The following is a 17,659-nucleotide window of genomic DNA, read 5'->3' as shown; positions in this document are numbered from 1 at the left end:
AACACAGACTTAATGTCTTCAACAGAAGTATATACCATCAATGAACAACCTCAGAGCTCACGGTAGGTCTGTCTTTAAACGTTCATAAGTTATCATTGAAAATCGATTCGTCTATGGAAAAACCTATGGGATTTTGACTTCCGGAACCAGACTGTTGGGCTCTATTTGCAGGTTATCCATTTACTGTCTGCAAAAGGATAAATTCACTATAAAACTATAAGAGTATATCAACATAAGGTGGAAAGAAAAGTAAGGCAGCACAATCTGTACATAAATCTTTGTTTATTTGCTCTTTATTTGTACAATAGGAGAAATGATTTACCATCTCTGAGAACATTTTTTACTAACAGAAAACATGTATCCCTGATTGAAAGGGGTTTCACCAGAAGCCCCATCACCCAAAAACACAAGAGCCCAAATCAGCACCCATCCATACATTCACTTCTACAGTAAGAACAGAGCAAACAGATCATTTCATATAAAACAACTCGGATTCAATCATATCGATTACTAAAAAACTGACTTATTTAAAAGATGAGTGTAAGGAAACTAGGCTTTTCTTCCTAACAGGGCTATTCATATTTCCAAGCACAAATATATACAATAAATTAATATTTCACCAAACATTTGCATAACCACTTAGTGCATGGATCACGATTTCCTGAGAATTAGTTGCAAAAAACATAAACTAAAAAATTTAACCAAGGCAGTTTGACCTTTTTACATCATAAATTTCAGATAGACAATTTTTGAGAAGTACTTAATATTACAATACAGAGTTTTTTTTCAATTTACAATCATATGTGGTGGCTAATGAATAAGAAAGTATTTCAAAATCCCATTTTAGTGCAAATAAACCTCTTTGGGTAGTTTCCCTACTGTCAGCAGTACAGTAACAAACAAAAGACTCAAACTCCCAGAATGCATCCCGACACGCTTCCAGTATCTCTCATATACATTATAATTGCTTTAAAGAGTTGATCAAAAAGCCAAAATGCTCTCCTACAGCGAAATTAAGGCGGCTAAAGCTATAGACTCATTTTCCATATAATGCAAATGATTAATTGATTATATTACAGTTTTTATATTGTTTTTTCCCCAAAAACATCTAATTGCATTTGCATCAAAAAGGCAAAGCTCCTCCTTTACTCATTCTGTGTTTTGTGCCCGTAACTGGAGGGGATTTTACTTTAACGTGCAAAACCTTGCATACAGACGAGATTGCAGAATATCCCATCAGTTCTTTAAAGCACATGAACGTTTACATGCACTTTACACACGTACAGTGATGTTAAATGGGATGCGAACGCCGTCCAGAGATCAGACGTCACACTGCATCTACCTGAGGCCATTACGAGAAAAAAGGCAAAACTGATCCTAGACCAGGCCTAAGGAGACAACTGACTACAGTCACCAGCCAAAGCAAAAATAAAACAACTTAAGACTCTGTTAGAAGCATATGAGAAGCTTCATATGGAAAATGCAGAATAACCCAAGTGCTACAATAAATATCAAACCAACAAATAAATAAATAGAATAGTATACACAAGAACTATCCATCCTGCTTTTTCTCATCTTCCCTTTTCTTTTATAAAGAAAAGTAGCACAGGAAAACTAGAACCATTCCTCTAATTTCAGCTTCTCAAACTCAAAACAGAACAAACGTAAACCAAAACCAACAAACATTTCCTATTGAGATTCACAAGTCCTCAAACGTGTAAGAACTGGTCCAGTTTCACTCTGAAAAAAATTCATCTCTAATGTCTCAATTCATTCCAAACTAAACGTAATCTTCAGTATGAGAGGAAATTCTATCTTTTGAAAATGAAATGTTTTAAACTGAATTTATTTAGAGAAAAAGCTACATTTAATTCTTCACTAGAAAGCAATTCATCTTCATGATACCCTGAGCACCTGTCATCACCTGTAGGTGGCAAAATGTAACGTAGACAGAAGGCCACGTCTTTATGTCACCTCTACGTGCTTAATTTTCATTTTTAATTCTTTATTTATTTGTTGCCTGATTTGTTCAATCACTCTTTCATGTTCAAATCTTGCATAGCATGAACATCATAAATTTCTCCATACAGAACATAAACAATTCTACATTGATGAATCTCTAAAAGTGGTCAATCTGGATTCATACATACTGCAAAAACAATGTAAACATGACAAATTAAACAAAATACAGGAGAAAGTACTATTAGAACAGTTCCAAACCGTTTCACCGCTTCCAATGTTTGTAGTTGTATTGTGTTGAGTTGCTGTCATATAAATGTTACAGTTTGTTGCATGGAGTTCTGATGAACAGAAATAGATGCGACTAACTGATATACGATGGTACACACACACACACAAATACACACACTCCAGCATTATCACTCTTCCTCCTTCCTGCCGGCATCCTCGTCCTCATCTTCATGCTCCCTTGTACTATTCATAACTGGCACGTTCCTATGCGGAGACGAGCCTTCCTCACCTTTATCCAGCACTTTGACCGCTGCCCCCCCAATCACCCGCCACAGCAGCTCAGGGTAGGGCATCCTGGCCGCCCCCAGCAGTGGCACACCCTGCACTGGCATGCTGTGGCCATCGGGGTCTGGTGGGTACAGGAGCTGCGCAGCTGCGACTGCACTCATGTGATTGGGGTGCTGATGAAGGCTGAATGAATCAGAGGGTGGGGAGGCTCGGGGTTCTGGCCCTGTTCCATAGCGCGGGCGACGGGTTCGGAGCTCAAGACAGCTGTGGCCATTTCTGTGGCGCTGTAGATGGTCCTCTCGGGCGAAGGCCTTGTGGCAAAGCGGGCACTCGAAAGGACGATCTCCACTGTGCAGCGACAGATGGTTCTTCAGATTGTACGAGTGCAGGAAGCGGGCGGGGCAGCTGGGACACAGGTACGGCCGCTCACCTGTGTGTTTACGCATGTGGATCTTCAGCTTGTCATTCCTGAGAGAGTGAATAAGAAACAGAAAACAAAAGAACTGATAAAGATCAAAGATAAAGTTTTGGAAGTGATAACCGCATTTAAATGCATGCATGAATTTCCTAAATGTGTTTACAGAAGACAGGAAACAATACCCGAAATTGTGATGGCTGACATAGAGATAACCATAGCAATGTTTTTGTGTCTCACTCTGTAAACAAGAAACACGGATTCAAACAGTTTAACCCGTTTTATGAAAGATATATTTTATGAATTTAGTGAGCATCTTTACATGTACACAAACACAAGAAATCAGCTTATTCAAAAAATCTGACAACGCAAGAAACTCTAATTTACATGAGATTTGAAATAATCGTGTTATTCTCTGCTTTTGATGTCCATTTATTACTTTACCCCAATAAAGGAAAACTGTTTAAGGTATATGTCCACACACATTGTCGACATAAAGGAATATTCCGGGTTCAGTACAAGTTAAGTTCAATCGACAGCATTTGTTTCAATGTTGATTAGCACAAAAATTAATTTCGACTCGTCCCCCCTTTTCTTTAAAAAAAATCTTCCAGTGAGACACTTACAATGGAAGTCAATGGGGTCAATCTGTAAACATTAAAATACTCACTGTTTCAAAAGTATAGACACAAGACATAAACAATATGTGTGTTAACATGATAATACTGTGATAAAATCACTTACTAACCACATCTGTGTGAAGTTATAGACAATTTTACAACTTTGTTACCATGACAAAGTAATACTGCAAACCTAAAACGCCCGTAAAAATGCTACAGCTCAAATAATACACGTTTTTATTTTGTAAGATCTGTGAAGAGGATGTGTGCCGGGTCTTCCAGAAACAAAAGACAAGGAAAGCACAGGGCCCAGATGGTGTTTCACCCACTTGTGCTGACCAGCTGGCCCCCATCTTCACACAGATCTTCAACAGATCACTGGAGCAGTGTGAAGTTCCCTGCTGCTTCAAATGCTCCACCATCATCCCTGTCCCAAAGAAACCCAAAATCACAGGACTTAATGACTACAGACCTGTCACTCTGACGTCTGTGGTCATGAAATCATTTGAGACTGGTGTTGGCCCACCTGAAGTACATCACTGGACCCTTTCTGGATCCCCTTTAATTTGCTTATCGAGCAAACAGATCTGTGGATGATGCAGTCAACATGGGATTGCATCATATCCTGCAACATCTAGACAGACCAGGGACATATGCAAGGATCCTTTTTGTGGACTTCAGTTCGGCTTTCAACACCATCATCCCAGCTATACTCCAGAATAAATTACACCAACTCTCTGTTCCCATGTCTATCTGTCAGTGGATTACCAGCTTTCTGATAGACAGGCAGCAGCTTGTGAGACAGGGGAAACTCACTTCCAGCACCTGTACAATCAGCACTGGTGCCCCCCAGGGATGTGTGCTCTCCCCACTACTCTTCTCCCTCTACACCAACAATTGCATCGCCAAGAACCCCTCTGTCAAGCTCCTGAAGTTTGCAGATGACACCACTGTCATCGGCCTCATCCGAGATGACGATGAGTCTGCATACAGAAGGGAGGTTGAACAGCTGGCTGTCTGGTGCAGTCAAAACAACCTGGAGTTGAACATGCTCAAAATGGTGGAGATGATTGTGGACTTTAGGAGGAACACCCCAACACTGACCCCCCTCACCATTCTAAACAGCACTGTGGCAGCAGTGGAGTCATTAAGGTTCCTGGGCACTACCATCTCACAGGACCTGAAGTGGGAGACACACATTGACTCCATTGTGAAAAAGGCCCAGCAGAGGTTGTGCTTCCTTCGCCAGTTGAAGAAGTTCAACCTGCCACAGGCGCTGCTGATACAGTTCTACTCAGCAGTCATTGAGTCTGTCCTCTGCACTTCAATAACTGTCTGGTTTAGTTCAGCTATGAAATCAGACATCAGAAGACTACAAAGGACAGTTCGGACTGCTGAGAGGATTATTGGTTGCCCCCTGCTCTCCCTTCAAGAACTATACACTTCCAGAGTGAGGAAAAAGGGCTGGTAAAATCACTCTGGACCCCACTCACCCTGCCCACTACCTTTTTGAACTGTTGCCTTCTGGCTGACGCTTCAGAGCTCTGAGCACCAGAACCGTCAGGCACAGGAACAGTTTTTCCCTCAGACTATCCATCTCATGAACAGTTAAAACTGCCCCATTGAGCAATAATTATGTGCAATACACAGCTTAGTCTATTTATATTTATCCAACATATCCTACCTCTTCTGCCATTACATTCCCTTGCACTATCTGTATATAACATATTTGTATTTGTACATATGTGTGTATATATATATATATATATATATTGTCTTATTGTGTATTTGTATTCTATTTTTTATTATCTCTGTCTTGTTGTTGTATTGTTTGTGTACTGGAAGCTTCTGTCACCAAGACACCTTGTATGTGTGTAAGAATACTTGGCAATAAAGTTCATTCTGATTCCTTTAACCCTTATGTTGTGTTCTGGTAAAAAAAAAAACATTTTTTTCTTACAATTTTTTTTTTTTACTTAATCCAATTGGAATAAAATTCCTTGACTTTGTTCACATATGGTATTTGAAAACACATTTTCTTTACATTTGTTTGGTTTTATTTCACTTTGTTACACTTGTTGTGTTCCTGATAAAAAATGACCAGCCATTGGAAATGAATGTATTAGACGACAAAATACAGAAATATTGAGTGTTCAGGAGCATCACAATCCTTTAGATGAGCACATATGTGGACACACGCACAAACACACAACACACACACAAACACAATATGTGTTGAGCGCCCTTTTTGTTCATCAAGTCTGCTGTAAGTTACATTATGTCATTGTCTGTGTTATGTGTATGTTTCGAGAATAATAAAGAAAAATGTGACAAAAGACACTCCTCTTAATATGTGTCTGTGGGAATTTTATACACTAAAACTCACTGCACTTTGACCTCTGAGCGAAACAAATTAGCTCATTGCATTTTACACATTGTGACCTTTCCAACGATATATAACACATGACTATCTCATCTTTTTTATGTTTTTACCAACTCTGAATATTATTGTTGTGATAACAAATTTGCAAATGATGAGAATGAAACAGTTCTTATTTTTCAGCATATTAAAAAGCATTATTTAAGAATTGGTAGGATGAGATATATGCATTGTAAAGTTCAGCTTTACAATGTAATTATTAATTATTATTTTGTTGTTTTCCACAGGGAGTGCCCCCCACTAGCCCAGTATGAGCTTAGATCAACGAATCCTTCTAAATATAAAAATATATATATTTAAAAAAAAAAAAGTACAAAACCGGTCATAATGAGTAAAAAAGAAGTCGATAAAAAGATCTAATGCAATATCTTGTGATAAAATATGCAATATGAGAGATTTATTAACAATTTTAGTGGGCCGGTCATTTTTGACCGGAAACACAAAAATGTGTCAAACGAACACAACACAAGGGTTAAAGGAATTGTTAACTCAGAAATTATAATCATTTACTCACCCTCATATGTGAAACACAAATGAAATTATTGCGAAAGAATTAATTATGTGTTTTAGAACATACAATGCAAGTGAATAGTGACCAGAACTTTGAAGATCCAAAAAGCACATAAAGGCATAATAAAGGTAATCCATACGAATTCAGTGGTTTAATCCATGTGTTCTGAAGCAATATGATAATTTTGGGTAAGAAAGAAAGAAAAAACTCAGTCTTTATAGACTACTTGCACTGAGCCTCATGACGTACTTCCGCTTTGAAATAAAGCGGCTCGCTAGTTTCCGGTTGAATGTGTTTACATGCGGTATAGTTGCCTAGTTCCTATTATGCCACTTAAAATGAGTGTTCGAAAGAGGATTTTAAAGTAGGGATCTTTTCAGAGATATGAGAAGAGATATTCTGAACATTACTGCTTCTTCAAAATTCAGTGGCAGAAAAGTTTTCAGAGCTTTAATTCAGCCCGAGCCGATCTGAGAATGGCCGGTATATACTAAAGCCAAGTGCATTTGACCATTTCTCCTCACACGGAGGTCTGTAGTAGACATTTAAACACAGATCAGCTCAAAACACAATGACAGAAGATGGAAGGAGACAAAGGGTGTCAGCACCAGCGGTGCTCTTTGAATTAAATACGTGCTTCAGTCACAGCTATGTTCCATGTGTGAGGGAGGAGAGACGCGATGAACGCATGCATCACCCTGTTTTTATTAAATGTATGTTTTAATCTTTAATTGTGTCACTGTTTCACAGATAAGTACTGTTTATCAATGCAAATGCATAAGAGCTGCTAATAATAATGAGTTATAACGTTTGAAATAGATTCAATATATGTAGTGTGGTTAAATATATTTTAGCGCAGTTATTTATTTATTTCATTTGATAATACAACTGCTTCATTCTGTTCTGGGTGATTTTAAAAGCATGGCCAGAGTAAGATAACAGCTTATGTTTTTATAAATAAATACATCTGGGATATTTATCCAAAGAAAAATCATTTGCAATCGTTGAATCTCAACTGGTATGAAATATCATCAATGAATGAAACGCGTGTTAAAGAATGCTGTAGGTTATATATGTTTGATTTATTATTCAAAGTTTAGCTATATTTGGAAAGGACAAAATATATTTAGAGGCAAATTTGAACAAATTATCAAACTGAGACGTCACATTAGCGCCAGAAATATGATTTATTGATTTAATCAACTGACAGCCCTAAAAAAATAAATAATCTGCCTTCCCATGAATAAACCTCTGCATGTAGGCACTCTGACAGGGTTCGTAAAGATGCTTCAAAGTTCAATTCAAGGACTTTATTTGTTTTTAAGGACTATGCTCGAGATGTCATTAAAACTAATTCTTTATTTGTTCATTTTAATTAAAATATTTTATTCATTAAGTTAATCACTTATTACAAGTACAACATCTCAATGTGCATCTTTAACTACACATTAACAGTTCTTGATTCATTCATGATGAAACTGATGTTCAATTACACTGTGCTCCTTTAAAACGCACTTCACTATCCAACACAAGCGCATAACTGTGTCTGTAAACACAAGCGCATAACTGTGTCTGTAAACACAAGTGAATAATTGTGTCTGTAAACACAAGTGAATAACTGTGTCTGTAAACACAAGGGAATAACTGTGTCTGTAAACAGAAGTGAATAACTGTGTCTGTAAACACAAGTGAATAATTGTGTCTGTAAACACAAGTGAATAACTGTGTCTGTAAACACAAGTGAATAACTGTGTCTGTAAACACAAGTGAATAACTGTGTCTGTAAACACAAGCGCATAACTGTGTCTGTAAACACAAGTGAATAATTGTGTCTGTAAACACAAGTGAATAACTGTGTCTGTAAACACAAGTGAATAATTGTGTCTGTAAACACAAGTGAATAACTGTGTCTGTAAACACAAGTGAATAACTGTGTCTGTAAACAGAAGCGAATAACTGTGTCTGTAAACGAAGCGAATAACTGTGTCTGTAAACACAAGGGAATAACTGTGTCTGTAAACAGAAGTGAATAACTGTGTCTGTAAACACAAGTGAATAATTGTGTCTGTAAACACAAGTGAATAACTGTGTCTGTAAACACAAGTGAATAACTGTGTCTGTAAACACAAGTGAATAACTGTGTCTGTAAACACAAGTGAATAACTGTGTCTGTAAACAGAAGCGAATAACTGTGTCTGTAAACGAAGCGAATAACTGTGTCTGTAAACACAAGGAAATAACTGTGTCTGTAAACAGAAGTGAATAACTGTGTCTGTAAACACAAGTGAATAACTGTGTCTGTAAACACAAGTGAATAACTGCGTCTGTAAACACAAGTGAATAACTGCGTCTGTAAACACAAGTGAATAACTGCGTCTGTAAACACAAGTGAATAACTGCGTCTGTAAACACAAGTGAATAACTGCGTCTGTAAACACAAGTGAATAACTGCATCTGTAAACACAAGTGAATAACTGCGTCTGTAAACACAAGTGAATAACTGCGTCTGTAAACACAAGTGAATAACTGCGTCTGTAAACACAAGTGAATAACTGTGTCTGTAAACAGAAGTGAATAACTGCGTCTGTAAACAGAAGCGAATAACTGTGTCTGTAAACACAAGTGAATAACTGCGTCTGTAAACAGAAGTGAATAGCTGCGTCTGTAAACACAAGTGATTAACTGCGTCTGTAAACACAAGTGAATAACTGCGTCTGTAAACAGAAGTGAATAACTGCGTCTGTAAACAGAAGTGAATAACTGCGTCTGTAAACACAAGTGAATAACTGTGTCTGTAAACAGAAGTGAATAACTGCGTCTGTAAACACAAGTGAATAACTGTGTCTGTAAACACAAGTGAATAACTGCGTCTGTAAACACAAGTGAATAACTGTGTCTGTAAACACAAGTGAATAACTGCGTCTGTAAACACAAGTGAATAACTGTGTCTGTAAACACAAGTGAATAACTGCGTCTGTAAACACAAGTGAATAACTGCGTCTGTAAACACAGTTATTCGCTTGTGTTTACAGACACAGTTATTCACTTCTGTTTAGACGCAGTTATTCAGACGCAGACGCAGAATAACTGCGTCTGTAAACAGAAGTGAATAACTGCGTCTGTAAACAGAAGCGAATAACTGTGTCTGTAAACACAAGTGAATAACTGCGTCTGTAAACAGAAGTGAATAACTGCGTCTGTAAACAGAAGTGAATAACTGTGTCTGTAAACACAAGCGAATAACTGTGTCTGTAAACAGAAGTGAATAACTGCGTCTGTAAACACAAGTGAATAACTGCGTCTGTAAACACAAGTGAATAACTGCGTCTGTAAACACAAGTGAATAACTGTGTCTGTAAACACAAGTGAATAACTGCGTCTGTAAACACAAGTGAATAACTGTGTCTGTAAACACAAGTGAATAACTGCGTCTGTAAACACAAGTGAATAACTGTGTCTGTAAACAGAAGTGAATAACTGCGTCTGTAAACACAAGTGAATAACTGCGTCTGTAAACACAAGTGAATAACTGTGTCTGTAAACAGAAGTGAATAACTGCGTCTGTAAACAGAAGCGAATAACTGTGTCTGTAAACACAAGTGAATAACTGCGTCTGTAAACAGAAGTGAATAACTGCGTCTGTAAACAGAAGTGAATAACTGTGTCTGTAAACACAAGCGAATAACTGTGTCTGTAAACAGAAGTGAATAACTGCGTCTGTAAACACAAGTGAATAACTGCGTCTGTAAACACAAGTGAATAACTGCGTCTGTAAACACAAGTGAATAACTGCGTCTGTAAACACAAGTGAATAACTGCGTCTGTAAACAGAAGTGAATAACTGCGTCTGTAAACAGAAGTGAATAACTGCGTCTGTAAACACAAGTGAATAACTGCGTCTGTAAACACAAGTGAATAACTGCGTCTGTAAACACAAGTGAATAACTGCGTCTGTAAACACAAGTGAATAACTGCGTCTGTAAACAGAAGTGAATAACTGCGTCTGTAAACACAAGTGAATAACTGTGTCTGTAAACACAAGTGAATAACTGCGTCTGTAAACAGAAGTGAATAACTGCGTCTGTAAACACAAGGGAATAACTGTGTCTGTAAACAGAAGTGAATAACTGCGTCTGTAAACACAAGTGAATAACTGTCTGTAAACACAAGTGAATAACTGCGTCTGTAAACACAAGTGAATAACTGCGTCTGTAAACACAAGTGAATAACTGCGTCTGTAAACACAAGTGAATAACTGTCTGTAAACACAAGTGAATAACTGCGTCTGTAAACACAAGTGAATAACTGCGTCTGTAAACACAAGTGAATAACTGCGTCTGTAAACAGAAGTGAATAACTGTGTCTGTAAACACAAGTGAATAACTGTGTCTGTAAACACAAGTGAATAACTGCGTCTGTAAACAGAAGTGAATAACTGCGTCTGTAAACACAAGGGAATAACTGTGTCTGTAAACAGAAGTGAATAACTGCGTCTGTAAACACAAGTGAATAACTGTGTCTGTAAACACAAGTGAATAACTGCGTCTGTAAACAGAAGTGAATAACTGCGTCTGTAAACACAAGGGAATAACTGTGTCTGTAAACAGAAGTGAATAACAGCGTCTGTAAACACAAGTGAATAACTGTCTGTAAACACAAGTGAATAACTGCGTCTGTAAACACAAGTGAATAACTGCGTCTGTAAACACAAGTGAATAACTGCGTCTGTAAACAGAAGTGAATAACTGTGTCTGTAAACACAAGTGAATAACTGCGTCTGTAAACACAAGTGAATAACTGCGTCTGTAAACAGAAGTGAATAACTGCGTCTGTAAACACAAGGGAATAACTGTGTCTGTAAACACAAGTGAATAACTGCGTCTGTAAACAGAAGTGAATAACTGCGTCTGTAAACACAAGGGAATAACTGTGTCTGTAAACAGAAGTGAATAACTGCGTCTGTAAACACAAGTGAATAACTGTCTGTAAACACAAGTGAATAACTGCGTCTGTAAACACAAGTGAATAACTGCGTCTGTAAACACAAGTGAATAACTGCGTCTGTAAACAGAAGTGAATAACTGTGTCTGTAAACACAAGTGAATAACTGTGTCTGTAAACACAAGTGAATAACTGCGTCTGTAAACAGAAGTGAATAACTGCGTCTGTAAACACAAGGGAATAACTGTGTCTGTAAACAGAAGTGAATAACTGCGTCTGTAAACACAAGTGAATAACTGTGTCTGTAAACACAAGTGAATAACTGCGTCTGTAAACAGAAGTGAATAACTGCGTCTGTAAACACAAGTGAATAACTGTGTCTGTAAACAGAAGTGAATAACTGCGTCTGTAAACACAAGTGAATAACTGTGTCTGTAAACACAAGTGAATAACTGCGTCTGTAAACACAAGTGAATAACTGCGTCTGTAAACACAAGTGAATAACTGCGTCTGTAAACAGAAGTGAATAACTGTGTCTGTAAACACAAGTGAATAACTGTGTCTGTAAACACAAGTGAATAACTGTGTCTGTAAACAGAAGTGAATAACTGCGTCTGTAAACACAAGGGAATAACTGTGTCTGTAAACACAAGTGAATAACTGCGTCTGTAAACAGAAGTGAATAACTGCGTCTGTAAACACAAGGGAATAACTGTGTCTGTAAACAGTCCATATGACTCGTGCTGTGTTTTATGTTTTCTAAAGTCACACAGATTTATGTGAGGAACTGACCCAAATTATAAATGAGTCATTCTCAAAAATAATTTGACTTTCCAACTTACAAAATATTGACATTTTCAGTTCAGGTTTTTGCCTATAATCGCTGAAGTTAAATATTCTGTAACATGTTGACATTATTCTTATTCATAAAAGGACAATTTGGCGGTTATTTCTTTTATTATTTAATTGTTTCACGAATGAAGTTAACACTAATGAGGGTTCAGTGGGGTACAACACCAAATATCTGTGTGTGAAAATATTAGTTAAAATGTGAATTAATCACTTAACATGCTGGGAAAAATCACTATATGCTATTTAAGCAGCCTCTGAACTTTGACCTTAAAAAATATTTCCCACAAATATTGTATTTAAAAACAAAAATAAAGTTGTAACATTGATAACACCAATGCCATGAAATCAGGGGACAAACATTCTTTTTAAATTATTAATAATAATTTTGTTTTTATGCACACTTGTTTGGCCTTGCACTAATGCTTGTATTAAACATAAGTACAAAATAAACACATAAATAACATGTCAGAAGTGGGGTACCAGATGAAGGGGAAAAGAATTTCAGGCAAATGACAATTTCAAATATATTTTCTAAAAATTTGCAAAACAGAGTCAAGCCATTTCATATCATTAAAGGTTAGGTTATAGAATGACACCTTTTAAATGTATTTATTTTTGGCTATTTGAAAGCTTTTTTCATGACTAAAAGTCAAGGGACATGTTTGTCCACATATTTTGATACTGACCCAAATGTTGTCAGAAATAACATTTTATGAGACACAAAGCTTTTCTTTACAGCAGGGGGCGCTAGACGGCTCACAAAACTGAATCCTCCATTGATCGCATTCAAATCTCAGAACGTTTTACATCTCATCTCATTGTTTCACTCTGGAGAGTAATTTGTCATTAAAACTGATAGTTGCAAAGATTCATATTTGTTAAATCTGACACAGCAGTATCTATAAAATATATATTTTTTTAATCCTCCAGCAACACTTGATTGTGATTGGCCCATTCTGAACAGCGCTGCCAAAAGTAACAGGTGTCACGTGACAGCACCGTCTATGCGCTGCTTCAGCAGTGGTCATTTATTAAATGATGTAAGCAACGTATTTTACGATTTTCTATAATTCAAGCACTTTTTAAGCACCTCCTGGTGAAAATAGCAATTTTCAAGGGTTTTCCAGCCAAATTCAAGCACTCCAAGCACCTTGTACGAACTCTGCTCTGAACACTGTAACCGGAAACGCCTGAGCCGCACTACTTAGAACACGGAAGCAGTTGTGCAAGTAATCCACTGACCAAATCACTTCAGAAAACATGAATTATACCACTGGAGTTGCATGGATTACTTTTATGATACCTTTACATCCTTTCTGGAGCTTGACTGTTTGGATTCTGCATTAACTTGCACTGTATGGGTTAGTTTCTTTGTGTTCTGCAGATGACAGAAAGTCATGCAAGACTGAGATGGCATGAGGGTGAGTAAATGGTGAGAGAATGATCATTTTTAGGTGAACTATGCCTTTAAGCATGATAGGTGTGAGAACGTGCATGTAAAAATGCTCATTATTGTTTTCAGTAAACCGCCGTCAATAGACGCGCTGTTTTGTTTATGCTCTTTAAGCTCTCTCTGACCTGTAATCTATGAGTTACCCTGAGACCACAGGACTAATGCAAGAAACTCCAGTGAAACAAACTTGTGTGATTTTCTAGCACTTTAAATGATCTGTCAGTCTTCAGAATAGAGTGATGTCACTGCATTAACAACTAGTTGTTTCACACTACACTGATTTGATGTAAATGTGACTGTCACAACCTGAAATTTTCAGGAGTGAATTTGGATGTTAAATGTGCTCGAATGGGATTAAACACAAGTGGAGCGACAACTGTACACATGACCCTCTCTCACATTCAGCTGATCCTACCTTGTGAAACGGACGCCGCAGGCCGTGCACTGGAATGGCTTCTCTCCCGTGTGTGTTCTCATGTGCCGCGGCAGCTTTCCCGCCCCATGGATGATTTTCTGACAGACTGGACACTGCTGTGGCATCTGAGACTTCCTCTTCCTGCCGCCTCCTGCTGTAGCTCCGCCCCCTGCTCTGTCTGCTTGTGATTGACTGTTGAGAGGTGTGGCCTGCACTTGCACACTTGACTCCTCCTCCTCTGATGGGGTGTCTTCAGGGCGGTGAGGGATCGGGGTTGACTCTTGCAGCCAGTGTTTACCTCCGTTTATTAGCACCTCTCGGTGGCCCGCACGTGCACCTCGGTCTTGTCCTGCGATGGGTGCCGGGTGTCCTTCTCGCCCTTGTGTGGGAAGCAGCCCATACTCGGGCGTGTCCTCAGACGCCGGTGCCATTTCGGGTTGGGAACTCCGCCACGCTGGTCTCACGGGGGACATCGCTCTGGCAACGGAGCAACGGTCCTGTTTGCGGCGAGATGGCAGGCGCTCCGCCTCCTCTATGTCACCCGACTCGCCCAGGATGTCTCTGCAGGCGTCTGCCACGCACTGAATGCCCAGCAGCTGCGCACCCTTCAGAACCTCCCTCATGCCCGAGCTGCGGATCGTCAGCGTTGCAGTGTAGGCGAACTCCAGCAGTGCCGCCAGCGCATCCGGTGACACGCAGTCCAGCTGGCAAACGCTACAGCTGTCACCCACGCCCTCGCCTCCCTCCTCATCTTCCTCTGCCCCAAACAGACGGCGGAAGTAAAGACTGACTGCGGCCATAACAGACCGGTGCGTTGGGTATCGTGCACCACGTGAGGTCAGCGTGAGGTCACAGAGCAGCCCTGACCGCCGTTGAGCATTAAGACGGGACAGGAGCTCATTGCTGTGCTCCGGGAAGGGGATCCCGATTAGACCGTCCTCTCCTGGAGACATCGCCACCTGCAGGCACAACAGACACACTGTAAACATACAGAAAATACTACATTTCTAGGTTGGAGCAAAACAGAGGCGGACCAACAACAGCAAAGCAACAACAAACAAATCACTGCTTAAACACATAAAAAATAACTAGAACACAAGTCAAAACAAGTCTCGTCAAGTTCACGAATTTTATTTGTATAGTGTATTTAACATATTGTTTCAAAGCAGCTTTACAGAAAATCACGCCTTAATGTCTAATAGCTCACAATGAAAAGACAAAGGTGACTATGGCGAGGACAAAACTCCAAGATGTTAAAATGTACAACATGACACCGAGCACGTTTACATGCATGTTCTTACACCGATTATGCTTAATAAGCTGACAATGTGTGTGGTCATGTAAACACAATAAATGGCGTGATAAGCCGGTGATAGATGGCTTAAGAATAAACCCATCGACACAGGTAGATTTTTGCCCATTATGCCAATTTCATGTGGCATGTAAACACCTTTACCGGTGTTCTCACCGGCTTATCCAACGTGCACACATGTTGAGCGCATGACTCCTCAAAAGCAGAGAATAACACGATTATTTCAAATCGCATGTAAACACGGTTTTCTTGCTTTGTCAGATTTTTTAACAAAGCTGATTTTTGGGAGTAATCAGCGTATTGATGTGCATGTAAATGAGCTCATTGATAAATCTGTACATAAGGGTTGTTTAAGGCCCAATGATTTCCATGATGCAGAAAATGCTGACGGAGTCACGGAATCTAGTCTTATAAAAAAGGAATCTATAAATGCAGAATTTTACATAATTTGAGATCAAATAATCATATAGATGCACAATTAATATTATAAAAATTGTGATCTATCCTAATCAGATTATTATACCGCAAAAGATTGCACTTTAATTCAATAAACATATAGTCGGCATGTGCTGCACACTATGTAGGGTGAATCATGAGCATCACGTGTACTCTTGTGTGTGCAGTAGATGACAAAGAGCAGAGCGCTCAGTCATTTTGAAGCACAATATATTTCCATATATATATAGTGACAAAATAAGTAAAAAAAAACCCTGTAGATTATTTCCAGTGTTAAATTACTTAAAAATAGTAATCCACTACAAATTACAAATTTAAATCCTAATTTCCTCTAAAATAAAAGTTTTATTTTTTTATTTTGGGGAGGCATAAAATTGAAGAAATTATGACAAATATATTCCTACTGTCCGGTATAATTGTATATTCAGTGTAATAATAATATCAATATTTAAGCAATATCTCACAAGCAAGAATTGCATTGAATTTTAATTTTCTTTTCATGCTCTGTTGTGCAACACTTTATTTGACAATAACTCCAGTGTTTTGCTGTGAGAACCTGCAGTTCATTTGATAAAAATAATGCAATGTTATGTTGAAAATTAACTAAGTTTTATGAATTAATTTGATTAATTATATGACACTCTTTTGATGTGAAACTTGAATCAAACTTTAAAACTGGGAATAAAACATAAAACACAGAGTTAAAAAACAAAAAGAAATTTTGAAAAAATAAAATAAAAGGGTTTTTACAGGGCCCTAGCTGTCTGATATGTGAGAATGTGCAAAAGTACGGATTTTCAAAGTCAACTAGACGAGTTATCTGAATGACTAGTTTGTCTTCAGAAAGCCATGTATAATGATACCGGTTTAGGGTGATGTCCCGCAGACACAGATCAGACGTGTTTCTTACAATGTAAGCTACAATGACTAGTAGATCATCCTGTCTAACCTCGAGTCTGGTACAAATGAATTGTGTCAGATAAAGTAACACTCCTTCATTAAGGCTGAATTTTAAACAATTGTACATGAAGACACACGGGAGTGTTTGCTTGAAGAGAAAGTTTCAACAGAGTGAAAAGAGACACACGTACACACACCTCCTGCTTTTAACTTCATGTGATGGAGGATTTTAACAAAGGCTTAAATGTACCACAGCCCTCCTCCCAAATGCAACACGCTAATTTAGCACACACCCAATCCAGCGACAGCATCAACGGATCAGAGCTACAGACAGACATCTGTGGACAAAGAACACACAGACAGAGACAGACAGACTGAACTGGGCAGATTCTGTATGAAGACAGAGAGACAGAAATAGATGGAAAGGAGAAAGAGAGACAGATCTAACTCACTTGGAATAACTTCAAAAAGTCATGTTTTAAAATCACCCTGTTAACTTTCTTAATACATGTTTCTGGTGATTCATTAGTGCATGATATTCTAAAGATAAAATGTACTTAGTTTACTAATCTTAAACCATGACTTCAGTGCACACAAATAACTAATATTGGCATTATATTCATGTTGTTTAGTCAGTGAGTCTGGTTTCTCTCAAGGTTATTTTTCTCCATTAATCAACATCTTATGGAGTTTTGTGTTGCCACAGTCACCTTCAGCTTACTCACTGGGGTTATAAATACAACTATTTATTTTAAGGCACAGTTTACAATCATGTTTGATTTTATCTGCACTATTATGACTCGAAGACATTACTATATTACAGATTTTTCGGGTGAAGCATGATTTTCTGTAAAGCTGTTTTGAAA

At 38.2% G+C, this 17,659-nt stretch overlaps 1 protein-coding gene across 4 annotated transcripts in view; it reads right to left on the bottom strand.

Annotated features, from left to right (window-relative positions):
- Positions 1-263: 263 nt before the first annotated feature.
- Positions 264-17,659, bottom strand: part of LOC127453652 (zinc finger and BTB domain-containing protein 7B-like) — a 44,449-nt gene continuing 27,053 nt past the window's right edge. For all 4 annotated transcript variants that reach the window (XM_051720212.1, XM_051720213.1, XM_051720211.1 and 1 more), the window contains 2 exons: positions 14,126-15,084; positions 264-2,946 (listed from right to left, as the gene is read on the bottom strand). In XM_051720212.1, coding sequence (XP_051576172.1) covers positions 2,379-2,946; positions 14,126-15,078 — 1,521 coding nt within the window. In that variant the 5' untranslated portion in view covers positions 15,079-15,084 and the 3' untranslated portion in view covers positions 264-2,378. The remainder of the gene's footprint in view (positions 2,947-14,125; positions 15,085-17,659) is intronic.

The sequence above is a fragment of the Myxocyprinus asiaticus genome, chromosome 16 (genome assembly GCF_019703515.2).
Source record: "Myxocyprinus asiaticus isolate MX2 ecotype Aquarium Trade chromosome 16, UBuf_Myxa_2, whole genome shotgun sequence".
Classification (NCBI taxonomy): Eukaryota; Metazoa; Chordata; class Actinopteri; order Cypriniformes; family Catostomidae; genus Myxocyprinus; species Myxocyprinus asiaticus.
This window is presented reverse-complemented; position numbering and strand designations above follow the sequence as displayed.